This window comes from Myotis nattereri, assembly GCF_964212035.1.
Source record: "Myotis nattereri genome assembly, chromosome: 15".
Lineage (NCBI taxonomy): Eukaryota > Metazoa > Chordata > Mammalia > Chiroptera > Vespertilionidae > Myotis > Myotis nattereri.
In genome coordinates this window covers 3,058,873-3,074,332 of record NC_138090.1, presented here as the reverse complement: position 1 = coordinate 3,074,332, position 15,460 = coordinate 3,058,873, and the positions used below count along the sequence as shown (strand labels likewise).

General features: G+C 60.8%; 1 protein-coding gene across 1 annotated transcript; it reads left to right on the top strand.

Moving 5' to 3' along the window:
- The first annotated feature begins 6,795 nt into the window (after positions 1-6,795).
- Positions 6,796-11,711, top strand: SNX20 (sorting nexin 20). The gene is made up of 4 exons (XM_081106805.1): positions 6,796-6,907; positions 8,594-8,704; positions 9,167-9,318; positions 10,615-11,711. Exons 2-4 carry the CDS (start codon positions 8,602-8,604, stop codon positions 11,281-11,283), a joined length of 924 nt encoding a protein of 307 aa, XP_080962931.1. The 5' UTR covers positions 6,796-6,907; positions 8,594-8,601; the 3' UTR covers positions 11,284-11,711.
- The last annotated feature ends 3,749 nt before the right edge of the window (positions 11,712-15,460 follow it).

The window sequence follows — 15,460 nt, the reverse complement described above, 5'->3', positions numbered from 1 at the left end:
ATTCAGAGGAAAGCGCATTTCCACGCTGAAACGTGGAAAAGGGGCAGGCCCTCCCTAATCCCCAAACCCAGGCCCAGGCCCTGCGCCTCCCTCCTTCCTGAGACCACAGCCAGCCTGGGTCCCCGGGGCCTCGGGCAGCTGATCTGCTTCAGTGATGAAATCCCAGCGGCTGGGCCCTCAGGAACAGGGAGGGGGGCTGTCCTGGACCTCAGCTGGGGCCCCGCCTCCCTCCCTCCTGCAGCCACCTCCCCTCCTGGTCCCCTTCACCAGCTTCTCTTGGGGTGCAAACAGACCCTAACTTCACCCCTTCTGGGTCCAGTCCTATCTCTCCGGCCCTTTCACAGCAGGACTCCTTGTCTGCTGTCCTGACTGACCACTCCAGCCCTTCCAATCGGGTCTCCCCTACCCCCCAAAACAGCTTTTGTCCTGGTCACCCCTGACCTCAGAGTGAGCCCCCGCATTGCTTGGTCCTCAGCCCTCATCCCGCTCGCTCGGCCAAAGGCATGTGTCCTCATGGCTCCCCCCTCCCCCTGGAAGCCCCTGCCTCCTGGCCTCCAAGGCGCCCCAACGCTCTGAATTTCCTCCCTGGGCGCTCTTTCTGCCCCCTTGGCTGGGTCCTGTGCGGGGAGCCCCCGAGCTCCCTGGTGGGACCCCTTCCCGTTCTCCCCGCTCTCCGCCCCCCACCCCCATCACTCTCTCCCTAAGGGGCCTCCACTGCTCTCGCTGCTTTAAACGCCAGCAGCAACGAGGATCGTCCGGGCACTCACCACTCACAGGCAGGCGTGGAACAGACGGGGAAACAGGCCGGCAGAGAGGAGCGAGGAGCCCCCGCTGGGACCTGAAGCCTGGCCTCCTCCGGCCCGGGGCGCCAGAGCCTGAGGACTTCGCACCCCAGGGGCTCCCCCCACATACACACAGACCCCGCCCCCAGATCACCGCCTCTCTGGATCTCAAAGGCTCTCGGGGCCCAGAAGTTCTACCCGTGTCCCCAAGCCCCCTCTTCTCCTGGAGTCACAGTCCGCCAGGGGGCTCCCCAACCTCCGGAAGCCCCCTTTCCAGCTACCTACCTTCCATTCAGATCCCGGGACCCCCCAGGGGAAACCGAGGCAGCCCTTCCTCAGCCCCGCGGCGGCCAGAAGGGCTCAGGAACCAGCGTCTGAGTCCTGCGGGCGAGACCCTCGGCGCCCGCCCTCTCCCGGCGCCAGGCCGTGGAGCACGCAGCTCGGGGAGGCGGGGGGCGCCCCGATTCCTCCTCTAATTGGTTGGGGCCACGTCTGGAGGATCCCAAGGCTCCTGCACTCAGCCCAACCCACGTCGGGCCCGCCACGCCCCCTGCCCGCGCTCGCCACGCCTACCCCGCGCAGACCACGCCCCTTCCCGCGCTCACCCACGCCCACCGGCGCCGACCACGCCCCTCCTTCCAGCGCCTCCACCCCCGCTGGGCCCGCCTCCCCAGCTCTGCTGAGTCTTGCCCGCTGCCTGCAGGGCTGGGCCACCTGGCTGCGTGGCCCTGGCCCTGTGTGTCCCCCTTTCTGGGCCACCTTTCAACTGGAGGGAACCAGAGCGTCTCCCAGGACAAGCCCCCCTCCGCCATCTCTCTCTCTCTCTCTCTCTCTCTCTCTCTCTCTCTCTCTCACACACACACACACACACACACACACACACACACCCCTGTGAAACAGAAGCCAGGAAAGCTCTGGGTGACAGAATACAGTGCCCCCGGAGGGGTCAGCCAGCCTTGGTATTGTGAAGGCCGGGAACAGCGCTTTGGGGAGTGGGGTGGGTTCCATGGCAGGTGCGCCCTCTTTTGTCGTGTTTCTCTGTCCCGCTGTGTGCGTGGAGGCGAGGGTCCAGGGGCGGTACCGACAGGGCTCGCACACCTGACACTGCCCAGAACGTCCTACTGTCCCCAGCCAGCGCCACCAGTTCTCCAGTCCGGCGTGAATATAAGCGTTCCTCTTAAAATACTTTGTGTTTGGAGATGTTAAAATCTAAAGTCAATTGAAAGGAAAAGAACTGACATTCACATAGTTATTATGGGCCAGGCTTCACATACACCAACTCAGTTAATCCCATCTCCGGGGCATTGGCTATCATTACCCCTAACTCATCAATGAAGAAACGGAGGCACAGAAAAATGAATTAACCTGCCCAAGTAGTGACAGCAGAGCTGGGGTTCGTCCCCAGGCACCTGGCGCCAAAGTTCAGGCTCTAATCAACACACACACACACACACACACACACACACACACACTGCCTCCAGGTGAATTCCTCTCAGGTAGCACTCAGTAGGTTGGGGTTGGGAAATGCTGCATTAGAAGGACTGAAACTACCCCAGCGACAAGCTAGAAGCCTCCTAAATGCCCCACAATAGGAAATCGCTTAAGAAAACTGACAGGGGCCCGGCCAGCGTGGCTCAGTGGTTGAGCATCGACCTATGAACCAGGAGGTCCCGGTTCGATTCCCCGTCAGGGCACATGCCGGGGTTGCCAGCTTCATCCCCCACGTGGGGCATGCAGGAGGCAGCCGATGCACGATTCTCTCATCACTTATGTTTCTATCTCTCTCCCTCTCCCTTCCTCTCTGAAATCAATAAAAATATATTGTGGAGGGCCGGGGGGGGGGGGGGGGCTGAGAGAGCACCTGGAAAACTTTGCCAACTCATCTTGCATCCCCCACAGCCCACCTGGTAGGAAGTTTTCCAGCTTGACCTGCAAAATACACCCAGAACACAGCCACTTCTTGCCAGACCTCCATGCCCACCGGAGTCCCAAGCCCTGGCCTCTCTTACCTGGGCGACGGCAGGGGGTCCTAGCCATTGGCCAGGCTCCCAACAGCAGCAATGCGAACCTGTTTAAAAATAAAAGTCTGGGTATGCGTCGCTCCTCTGCGTCAATCCCTCCAGGGTCTCCCTTTCAGAGCAAAGGCCAAGGAGGGGCTTTAGGATGGCCGTTTGCACCCCGTGCCCTCGGGAGCCCCCTCCTCACACTCACCCTCATTTGCTCTGTGCCACCACACTGGCCGCCTGCTGCTCCTGGGCTGTGCCAGATGCGCCACCACCGCTGGCCTTTGCATCCGCTGTTCTCTGCCTGGAATGCTCTTCCTCTAGACACTTACATGGCTCCCTCTGTCCCTGGCTGATGGTGCGTTTTTCTCCATAGCGGTTATCTGCTCACCGCACGCTATGGACTTTCCTATTTGCTGTCTTGGGTGTCAGTCTCTCACCCATATAGGCATGGCATCCTTTTGAGTTCGTGTTTTCATTTTCTTTGGACAAATACCTGGGTGGGGAACTGCTGGGTCAGATGGTGGAAAAACCACTAGGATTTTTCAAAGGCTTAGGTGTGCATGCCCAGTGAGGAGACATAAAGCTGACATGACTACCCACACCTCGCTGGCTTGGGTTTTCGATGCCAGGCCTGTGGAGGCGCAGCTGTCAGTGATCAATTCTTGTTGCATTTACCCCCAAAAAGTGTGTGAGTGTTGGGGTTCCCAACTGGGAGACGCCTGGGGGGTGGGGAGCGGCAGTGTACCGTTTCCCGTTGCTTGCTCAATGGCGCAAGGAGGATCCTCAATTACCTCATGTTGCAATTCGGGAAGCTGACACGCAGAGAGGGGCGGCGGCTACTCCCCGGGCACCCAGTGAGTCAGGGCTGAGCTGGAGCCCAGCCCTGATCGCCACCCTCTGCGTCACCCACCCATGCATTCATTCATTCATTCATTCATTCATTCATTTGCGCAAGTTCTCATTCCTTCATGCACACAGCAACTACCCAGCACCCACAGCACCATGGCAGGTACTGCTGTAGGGACAGACCGCCAACACGGAGCCCCGCCTTCCGGGTGTGGGAGACCAGCAATGAAAAAGCGAACACATAGGCAAACAATGCAGGTCTGGACAGAGGGGCCAGGGAGGCTGCCAAGGGTGAGACAAGCACGCTGCATGCTGAAAATGAGAGCGAGGCGCAGAGGAAGCAAGAGAGGGCACCGCGGCTGCAGGAGGTGCCAGGGACGGGCTGGGCGTGTCTGAGGCCAGAAGGCAGTGCCCACACTGCTGAGTGTAAGTGATGCTCGCAGGGGGACCACACGCAGTGTGTAGGGGGGGGGGCGGGGGGGGGGGTAGGGAGCCAGGCGCAGGTGGGGCCTGGATTACCCCGAATGCCGGGAGAAGCCGCGAGGGTCCAAGCAGTTTGAATTCTAGAAGAGCCACCTGGACTCCAAGATGCCGGCCTTCCATTACCTGACGCCCCGGGACCCCTCGGTGCCCCTCCTCACCACCTGGCCCCAGCACTCCAGGGGGGCCCACCCAGTCCTTCCCCCCTCAGGACAATGGGGCCTGCCTGCCTAGACACGGGGAGCTCCTCACCCCCATCCGTGCTGCTGAGAAGGCAGCTCCTGGCGGTCACCTGGGCCAGCTGGCTCCTCCTGCCCGGCCAGACCCCTGCGTCCGGGGTTCCACAGAGCGCCTCCTGCCCCCACAGAGGAAGCAGTGACTCCCATGCTCTGCCGGGGCTGCTGGCTGTGGGTGCGAGGCTCGCAGGATGGCAGGGAAGGGCTGTCTGTCTACCTGGCATCTCGCAGGTTCAGTCCAGGTGGGGGGCGGGTGGGGGGACTGGGGAGCTACGGGGCAGGGCCAAGGAGGGAGGGGAGAGCGAGCTCGACCTCACTCCACACCGACCCCGGGACCCCCGCCCCCGGCTCAGCGGACCATCTGCGGGCAAGATAGAGTTGATGAGGTGCGGCCCTGCCCTCCAGGGCTCACCCGCTAGCAGGTCAAGGCACAGACTGCAGGAAACGCCCCTTGGACAAAGCAGACCAGAAAGAAAAATCATCCAACCAAAAGGTGAGCCATGGCTCTGGGCAGTGTGGGTAAGTGGTTAGAGCACTGGCCCTGGCACCAAAGGGTCACGGGTTCGATTCCCGGTCAAGGGCACGAACCTGGGTTGCAGGTTGAGTCCCTGGCCCTGGACGGGGCACCTGCAGGAGGCAAAGGGTTGATGTGGCTCCCTCACATCGATGTTTCTCTCCCCCCCTACTCTCTCTAAAAATAAATGGAAAAAAGTATCCTCGGGTGAGAATTAACAAAAATAGTGAGCCATGGACTTGAATGGACACCTCACCAAAGGGGATAGAAAGATGGCAACAGCCCGGGAAAAGATGCTCAGCACCACTGGTCAGGAGAGGATGCAACGGAAAACCACAGCGAGGTGCCACCGCCTGCCCCCCCACCCCCACCCCCTGTGGCCAGGAGAACGGCTAAATGAGAGGCCGAGCACGGCAAGTGCCAGCGAGGATGTGGGGCACCCGGGACGCCCATGCACCGCGGTGGGGATGCAGCCTGATACCGCCGTTCGGGTTTGACACAGTCCAGTCGAGCTGCAGCTATCCATCCCGTAAGACCCCGTCATTTCACCCCAATCAAACACGGGCTCTCGCGTGCACGTGGCAGAAGGGTCCCAGCAGCACCGAAAGTGATGGAACAACCCAAATGGGCAGCCACAGGCCAAAACGCGGCCAAAGGAGGAGGCATTGAAGCGACGGAGCAGATAAACATCACAGAACCCCAGCTACACACCAACACGCAGGACTCCCAGTCACATACGTGTCCAGTGGAAGAAATCAGACGCAAAGGCATCCAAATCGTACGCATGGCTCAATGTATAGAAAACCCCAGCCGAAACCTGTTTGGCTCAGTGGATAGAGCGTCGGCCTGCGGACTGAGAGGTCCCAGGTTCGATTCCGGTCAAGGGCATGTACCTGGGTTGCGGGCACATCCCCAGTAGGAGATGTGCAGGAGGCAGCTGATCGATGATTCTCTCTCATCGATGTTTCTAACTCTCTATCTCTCTCCCTTCCTCTCTGTAAAAAATCAATAAAATATATTTTAAAAAAGAAAAAAAAAAAAGAAAACCCCAAACGTGAGCAAAATGCAGCGATTGTTCGGGGTCTGTCCCCAGGTGGTTCACTAAGAAGAGCAAGGACGGGGACCCGGGGGAATCAGGGTGACGGCTGCCTCGGGTGGGGAGGGACGGCGTCAGGGGAGGCACGGAGTGGACTCCCAGGTTGTAGTCTGCGTCCTGCCCCCGCCTCCCGCCCTCGAGGCCGCAACACCGGTGGCCAGGAACCCCCCTACTCCCCAGGGCTCCGGCCTCTCTGGTGCCTTCTGTCCGGAGTGCGGGCTGCGGCGTTGCCCAGAGAAACGGGCCACGAGGGACGGCGATCCGCCCCCCCTCCTTCCACACCCCACACTGACTCTGGTCCCCCCAGCTCTGTGCTCTTAGCCTCCGTTTCCCCATCTGTCCAAGCCTAGCTCGTAGGATAGGACAGCAAACACGAAGGTTTGGGAGCCCTGGCCGGTTTGGCTCAGTGGATAGAGCGTCGGCCTGAGGACCAAAGGGACCCGGGTTTGATTTGATTCCGGTCAAGGGTATGTACCTCTCACGGCCGGGTCCCGGTCAGGGCTGGTGCAGGAGGCAACCAATCAATGTGTCTCTCTCACATCGATGTTTCTCTGTCTCTCCCCCTCCCTTCCACTCTCCCTAAGCATCAATGGGAAAATATCCTCGGGTGAGGATTTAAAAATAAAAGAGCTTTGGGAGCTAAGGTTCGAAGGCCAGTGGTTGTGGGGGGCTCGGAAGGACAGCCAGGCCACTGCAAGGCTGCGGGCAGCGAGGCCCCACTCGAACCCGCAGGGGTTTCTGCTCCCCTGCCCGGGCGCCCCACGAGCCCCTCCTCAGCAGCCAATGGGCTGGGGCGCCCGGAGCAGGCCCCACAGCCTAGTTCCTGTTTTCAAACAGGGAACTTAGCAAAGTCACGGCCCGGAGCCCGAATGCAGAGCTGAAGGGGGCCCCATGACACCCCTCCCGGACCCCTGGACACGCACGGGGCCAGAAGCCGCAGGTCAGAGGTCAGTGTCGGATCCCACACTTAGTGCCCCTCTGCCCCCCGGGGGTCTGAGCCGGGCAGCCCGGGACCCACCCTCAGTACCTGTTGGGGGAAGGGTGGCCCGAGAGGGGTGGGTGGCAGCCTCGGTGCACCTTGGGACAGCCCAGGGAGCCGCTCCTCAACCCTCCGCGGCCTCAGTTCCTTCGGAAGTGCCAGGCGCTTCTGCAGCCCCTCTTGGACCCGGGGAATATGTGTTTCTCAAACGGTGGTGCCAGGGAACCCCTGCACCAGCCTCGTTCTGGGTGACTTGGGGAGTCCAGGGCCCACCCCCAGGCCTGCCAGACTGGACTCTGGTGCTGGGAGCCAGGGAGTCTGCTTTCTCCAAGCCCCCAGCACCCCTCCCCCGAGGAGGCTGCGATGGCAGTGGGGACAGTTCCAGCAGCGTGGCCCCCCCTCTGTCCAGGCCACAGGAGCACAGGGTGCAGCCAGGCCTGGAGTTGGACAGGCCAGAGCTCAAGCCCAGCCCCACCCCAGGCCCCACCCGCAGACCCAGGCCACCTGCACCCTTCGTGTTTTGAATCCCTGCTAATGTGTTCATTTGTCCCTTTTTCTAACCTGCCTTAGACGTTTACAATGCTGCTCCAACTTCTACCTTAAGAGTCGTTTATTTCTCAATTAGTTCTCGAAGCACCTATCGCATGTCAGATAATGAGAGGGACTGTTAGACAGTGCGGGGGGGGAGGGGGGGGCCAGGGGGGCCTGAGTGGATGCTGCCCATGAACACCAGCCTCAGGGAGTGGGTTCTGTTTGTATAAAGGAAACTGAGGCACAGAGAAGGTAAGGAACGTGCCAGGCACCCGGTCATGTCATCCACAGGGGTTACTGCATAAACCAACCCGCGCAACCAGGCACCCTGCTGCCTCCCCCTTCTCCCCCCCCCCGCAGCAGGTGGAGGGGACCCTGAAGCCAGGCAGGCTTCCTTCTGTCCCACCTCAGGCCCTGCCCACCACCGACTGCTCTGAAGTCTCGGTTCCTTCACCATAAAGCGGAGGTCCCACGATCCTCCGCCCCAGATTCCCGCGGAGGGGGGGAGCGGGCGCTGCGGCCAGAGGCTCCGCCAGGGCCTCACACACTCCCCAGCCATGGGACCTTGGGCCAGCCCTCCTCTGTTCCTGGGAGTCCCGACAGGTTTGGGGGGCAGTGAATAAGACAGTGGGTGTGAGAACCTGGGGGACTAGGAAGTGGGGGAAGAAGTGGTCGGTGGCCCTGGCCGGTGTGGCTCAGTTGGTTGGAGTGTCGTCCTGGGCATCCAAGGGTTGCAGGTTTGATTCCCAGTCAGGGCACATGCCCGGGTTGCGGACTCCATCCCCAGTAGGGGGCATGCAGGAGGCAGCCAATCAGTGATTCTCTCTCATCATTGATGTTTCTCTCTCTCCCTCTCCCTTCCTCTCTGAAATCAATAAAAATATATTGAAAAAAATAAATTAAATTAAATAAAAAATTCAGAGCAATGGATAACATGAGGATCCTAACAAGAAGGCAGGACAGCTCAGCCTTGGGCCCTGGTTTGGCATCCGGCAGTGGCCAGACAGCTGGATGGGCAGCGGAGGACGAGCCGTGGGGACCAGGAGACGGGCCTAGGCCTCCCAGGACCCACCAGGGCCCCACCCCGAGTAGCTCTCACTGTTCTCTCTTGTCCCCCTGGCAGCCCGGAGCATGGCAAGTGCCCCGCACCCCGGGAGCCCCGGGTGGGCAGGACTCATGGAAGCGCCCACCGCCGGCCCTGGCCTCCCGCCTCCAGGACCTGAAGGGGACTCCGGTAAGCAGAGGCACGGGGTGTGGTCAGGGGAATGGAGGTGGGAAGACACTGAAACACACATGTGGGCACCTCAGCAGAAGCCAGGAGACAGCAGGGCACCTCCCTTAGCTCGGCCCATCCCGCAGGGGACACGGACCCGGCCGCAGGGGCCCACCTGCAGGCCGGAAGTGGAGCCTGTGACACACGTTGCATTTTGCAACCAGAGCCGCCTGGGGAGGAGGGGCCACTTCAGGTCATCCGTCCCATCCGGGGCAGGATGGGTTCAGCCAGGTGGGGCCCAGGGTCGGGCTGATGCCCAGCTCGCCCTGTTCTTGGGGGGATGGGGGCAGGGGGAGTCGCAGCTCTTCTGGGAACCCCATGTCCCATTCAGACAGACCCAGGCAGACCCAGGGACACCCCCCCACAGGCCTGGCCCCCACGTGCATGGGCCTGGTCCAAGGCCTAGGGGTGCTGTTCTTGCAGACGCGGCCGGCAGCCCGAGCGCCCACTCCAGCATGACCACGCGGGAGCTGCAGGAGTACTGGCGGGGCGAGAAGGGCAGCTGGAAGCCCGTGAAGCTGCTCTTCGAGATCTCCTCGGCCCGCATCCAGGAGGAGAGGCTGTCCAGGTTTGTGGTAAGCAACGGGGCGGGTCTGCGGGCTCACACACACGCACCCGCAGGTCTGCTGGGGAGATGCTGGGGAGCAGGGCCAAAGAGCAAGATGGCGCGCTGGGCACGTGCGAGCTGCGTGAGGCCCGGAGGCCTGTGAGCCACGGCCCCCGATCCCCACGAGGAGCGAACCCTTTGTCCCACGTGACCTGGGCTTGGGCATCTGGGTCCCCGCGCCGTGTTGCCACATCCCTGTATCAGTGACACTGCACTTACCTAGGAGTTTCCTTTAAAATGGGTCACTTCTTGGAAGACACTACATAGATGCTTCTCTAGGAAAAAGCCTCCAACAGGAAAGCCAGGCCCCTGCGGTAAAGAGAAGGCGATCGTGGCTGGGCCGGTGTGGCTCAGTGGGCAGACATCGGCCTGAGCACTGGAAGGTCTCAGGTTTGATTCCCAGTCAAAGGCACGTGCGGGGGTTGCAGGTTCAATCAGGGCACAGATAGGAGGCAACCAGCTGATGTCTCTCTCTCACATCGATGTTTCTCTTTCTCTCCCTCCTTCCCACTCTCTCTAAAAATCAATGGGAAAAATATCCTCCAGTGAGGATTTAAAAAAAAATTTCCTGGTGGGACAGCTCTGGCGGGGGGAGCTGAGGTCACAGTGGATATCAGCTTGTGTTGGGAGAGACCTCACTGACCCCAGAAGGGCCTCACCTTTGGCGCAGCTCCTCCGAGCACGTGCGAAGGCACCCAATGGACATGGATGTTTCTCTCTGTCTTTCCCTCTCTCTTCCACTCTCTCTAAAACAGTGGTTCTCAACCTTCCTAATGCCAAGACCCTTTAATACAGTTCCTCATGCTGTGGTGACCCCCAAACACCAAATTATTTTCATTGCTACTTCATCACTGTCATGTTGCTACTGTTATGAATCGTCCTGTAAATATCGGATATGCAGGATGTATTTTCATTGTGACACATCGAACATAATGAAAGCACAGTGATTAATCACAAAGACAATATGTAATTCTATATGTTTTCCGATGGTCTTAGGCGACCCCTGTGAAAAGGTCGTTCGGCCCGCAAGGGGGTCGCGACCCACAGGTTGAGAACCGCTGCTCGGGTTGAAGATGAACAGATTACAAAAAAAAAAAGCGCGCATTTTCAGGGTGTGCTTTAAATCCCGATCATCATTCTTCCCGTCGCCAGGCTCGCTCTGGCAGTGCAAACCCTCCTTGGGATGCACTCCGAGGCCATCTCTCTCTCTCTCTCTCTCTCTCTCTCTCTCTCTCTCTCTCTCTCTCCCCCCCTCCCCCCCCAGATGTACCAAATCGTGGTCATCCAGACGGGCAGCTTCGACAGCACCAAGGCCGTCCTGGAGCGGCGCTACTCCGACTTCCAGACGCTGCAGCGCGGCCTGGCGCGGGCGTTCCCGGAGGAGATCGAGGACGTGGCCTTCCCCAAGAAGCAGCTGCTGGGCAACCTGGCGCCCGGGCTGATCGCGGCGCGCACGCGGGCCTTCCGCGACTACCTGCGCCAGCTGCACGCCATCCGCTGCGTGCGCCGCTCGCGCGAGTTCATCGACTTCCTGACGCGGCCCGAGCTGCGCGAGGCCTTCGGCTGCCTGCGCGCCGGCCAGTACGTGCGGGCGCTGGAGCTGCTGGGCCGCGTGCTGCCGCTGCAGGAGAAGCTCACCGGCCACTGCCCGGCCGCCGTGGTGCCCGCCCTGTGCGCCGCGCTCGTGTGCCACCGGGAGCTCGAGCGCCCCCTGGAGGCCTTCGCGGCGGGCGAGCGGGCGCTGGAGCGGCTGCGGGCGCGGGAGGGCCACCGCTACTACGCGCCGCTGCTGGACGCCATGGTGCGCCTGGCCTACGCGCTGGGCAAGGACTTCGTGTCGCTGCAGGAGCGGCTGGAGGCCAGCCAGCTGCGCAAGCCCGGCCCGCGGGGCCTCACCCTCAAGGAGCTGGCCGTCCGCGAGTATCTGGGCTGAGCCGCGAGCTGCAGACCTGGGATCGCCATGGCTCTGCGGGCTGCTGGGGCGCCTCTTGGATGGAAGAGCCACGTGGGGCCACTTGTCGTCCTCCACTTCCCCAGCTGTGTCCAGCTGAGCCCCCCTCCCCTCCCCTCCGGAGTCCTTGGAGCCTCTGCTGTGTCCTGTGTCCCTTAGATGCCTGGCTCACTTGATCTCAAAACCACAAACCCAGCCCCGGGGGCCGCGTGGCTCAGTGATGGAGCCTCAACCTGTGAACCCGGGAGGTTAGGGTTCGATTCCCAATCAGGGCACAGGCCCAGGTTGCAGGCTCGATCCCCAGTAGGGGCCGTGCAGGAGGCAGCCGACCCATGATTCTCTCTCATCATGGATGTTTCTGTCTCTCCCTCTCCCTTCCTCTCTGTAATCAATAAAAATATATTTTTCAGAAAGAAAGAATGCCCAACAGGGGTTGGGGAGGGGGTGTTAGTAGAAGATTCGGGCAGCCAGCTGGGCGAGCTAAGAGTTGGCCCCGGATGTCAAGGTCCAGGTGGCATCAGCCCGCTGGGTGCAGAGGGACAACGAATGAGGGACACGTGAGTCTAATGGGACACCGGTGGGCGTGGGGAATCTTCTAGAATCTGCACTGCAGGTTTTGGGTCTGGATACACACCCCGTGGCCTAACTTCTTCCACAGGGAGGTCTTGGCAAAGTGGGGGGGGGAGGGGGGGCTGGGGCAGGCACCTGGCACCGTGAGAGCCGACTCTCTCCAAAGGAAGTCAGCCTCGGACCAGGCCAGTGCAGAGGGGGAGGCCGGATGCGGGGGTCGTGTGCACCTCAAAATCACACATATTCGGTGCATGCGTGCAGTAGAGAGAGGCTTTTAAAAAACCTAATAACGGGTGGAGGGGACCTACAAAAGCATGTCAGGGAGCTCCCCATCAGGACCCCTAAGGCAGGGCGCAGGGAATGGACTCACCCAGGTTTCCTAAAGGGCTGCCCACCTGCCTCTCCTGGTGGCACTCGGCGCCGCCCTCCCAGGTGTTTGGCAGCGGTGGCCCGTCGGTCTCCGGGGCTTCTGGCCACGGTCTTCCTCCCTCACCGGCGTCCGAGGGCCTGGGAGGACCCACAGGGGCCGTCTCCTCCCAGCGGCTCCTCCCAGCGGCTCCCTGTTGCTGGAGAAGTCACGGACCCACGCACTTCTTAGGTCCTGGAACAAGTCCTTCCGCTCCTTGTGCCACCGTCTCCAGGGAGCCTTCCGCATGGCCCACCACAACCCCGGGCCTGGGATCAGAACCATCGGCCTCTCCGGGAGCGGGTCAGCAATGCCCAATGTCAGGCCCCACCCGGACCCGCTGAGTCAGAATCTGCAGGTGACAAGCTCCCTCCCCCTCTTCACAAGTGATTCCTGTCTGCGCAGGTGCAAGCAGGAGGCCCGCCATGTAGGCAAGTTAACGTGAAGCAGAGGTGCCTGACGCAGAGGTGCCTTGGCCTGTCTTCGCCCTGCCTTCCTGCCTCCCAGGCCCGCCCCCCCCCACCCCTAGGCTCCGCCCACACGCTTAGGCCCCTCCCACACACATAGGCTCCTCCCACACATATAGGCCCCTCCCACACACCTGGCCCAACCCAGGGCCAGGAACCTGCAGCTGGTAGCCCAGGCCAGCTCACTTGCACCTGGCAGCCGCTCTGGGCCCTCTCCCCAGGGGCTGGGGGCTCCTTCAGACAGCAGCCTGCTCCAGCAGCCTCTCTCTCCTGCCCTGTGGCCCCCCGGGGTGGGGGTGGGGGTTAGACATGCCCTGAGACCTGTGCCTGGGATGCCTCCCCCAAGCCACGGTGGGAAACGGCATGTCAGTGGCCACCTCTGTACTGGGTGCCCAGGGCTCCCCCCGCCACTGCCCGTCCAGCTCTGCCTGGGAGGAGTCCTTATCCCATTTAACAGGCAGGACACAGACACCCAGAGCGGTTAAGTGACTTGCCCAAGGTCACACAGCCAACGATGAGCAGAGCAGGAGAGTCAGGGAGCTGAGGAGAGGGCTGGGATGTCCTTGGCCCTCTCACCCTGAGGCACCCGTTAAGGCAGTGGTTCTCAACATGTGGGTCGCAACCCCTTTGGCGGTTGAACGACCCTTTCACAGGGGTCGCCTAAGACCATCGGAAAACACATATATAATTACATATTGTTTACAATAGCAAAATTACAGTTATGAAGTAGCAACGAAAATAATTTTATGGTTGGGGGTAAAAACATGAGGAACTGTTTTAAAGGGCCAGAAGGTTGAGAACCACTGCTTTAAGGTCTCTTCACTTGTGTCCGTTTACAGGTGGGGAAACTGAGGCTTGGAGAGGGGACTCCCTCAAGGTCACATAGACAGGGCAGCTCCAGGACAGAGTGGGGTGTCCACATCACAGCGATGCGAGCCGCAGTGGAGCAGACACAATAATCCCTCAGCCAAGTGGTCAGGGAGGGCTTCTCGGAGGAGGAGGAGGTATAGCGGGAGCCACCAGGGAAGCTAAGGAGGCGGCCACGGCAGCCTGGGGAGGGGAGAACTGTAGGCAGAGGGGAAGCAGAAAGGCAATGTTGAGGCAGGAACCTCTTCCATCCCTGGGGACCCAGGACGGGGCCCAGAAAGGAGGCAGCCCCTACCCTGGCTGAGCCCGCTGAGAGGAAGGTTCCAGGTGCCCAGAGAGAGACGCCTAACAAGCCACATCTGTGCCTCCTCCAGTAAGAGGCTCAAAGTGAATGGCCCGGGGGGGTGGGGGGCCTGAGTTCAGGGCACACAGACCCTTTAGTGTCAGGAGACAGAAAGCCTGTTGGGAGCAGACCAGCTTGAAGCCTCTTCCTCACTTTCACTTTCTCTGTGTCACTTCTGCTTTCCTGGGCTTTGCCGTCTCTCTCCTCCTGGTGACAAGATGGCCGGGCTCCCATGCTCCCTTCTCTGCAACCCCAGAGGCCCCCTCGGGGTCTGGTGAAGCTTTCATCTGGAGGGGATGCAGGGAGCACCCACAAGTCCTTTTCTGGGCAGGGCAGCCCCCCCCCCCCCCCCCCCCCCGCCCCACAGCACAGCAACCACCATCAGCTCGCCCTGCCTACAACAGGAACAGGTCGCACACGGCTTTGTAGCCTGCTCTGTAGATGTAATAGACTTTCTTAGAGCAGTTTTGGGTTCACAGCAGAATTAAGGAAAAGGTGCAGAGGTTTCCTATTGACCCCCTGTCCCCCACATGCATAACCTCCCCCATTAGCAACGTCCCCGCCTGAGAGGTTCCATTTGATGAAACTACCCTGGCACATGATCAGCCAGAGCCCGCAGTTTACATGGGGGGTCATCTTAGAGTTAGAGAAATGTCTCCACCATTAACGTGTACCCGAGTATGAAAAGTTACAGTGCGGTTACATTGTATCAGCATGCCGTCAGCAAGTCCCTGCAACACAGCATCCTTCCCTGCTATGGCTATTGCTTTCATTGTGTCCTTCTGGCTTCATGGCCCTGGTTGGGTTAACCGGCTTGTAATGTTCCCGTTTCCTTATTTCAAGCAACCAAGCAGCAAACGCCGAGGTTTATTGTGCATTTCCTCGTTCCTGGTCAGTTTCACAGGCTGGCTGGTCATTTCTGTCGCCGTTAAGGTTACAAAGACGTTTCTCTTCCCCTTTGCATCCGGCGCTGCTGGAGGGAGGCGGCGTCTATGGACCGGTTCCTCGGGTTTGAAAAGCGACCGGCAGAGGGCGCTGCCGCCCTGGAGGCTCCGCGGGCGGCGCGGAGCGAGGGAATGAAACGGGGGACCCAGCCTTTCCCGAAAGAGAAAAGAAGACTTTGAAAAGCCGTTCAAAGCGGCCGGAAATAACGCTGGAAGTTGGAAAGCTTTGCTGGGAAGGCGCGGATGCTTCCCTGTCCCCTGAACCTCTCCCACCCCGCCACTGCCAGTGTTGGCCGGGGTCCCCGGCGACCGGGACTTGGGGTTCGGGACCTCCCCGCCTGGGTGTCTGTTCCCCCAGCCTCTGCCCCGCAGCCCGGAGGCCCCCCAGGGGCGGAAGGAGGCCTCCGCGCTGCCACCCGCTCCGCCTCCTCGGCGATCAGAGAGGAGCCCGTGAAACCCCAACAAAATAGGGCGCGTAAAAATAGCCCAGGGGGCACGCAGCCTCCCCTGTGCGACCCGCTGGCTCCCAAGGGGGGAGGGGTGGGGGGAGGGGGGCTTGCTT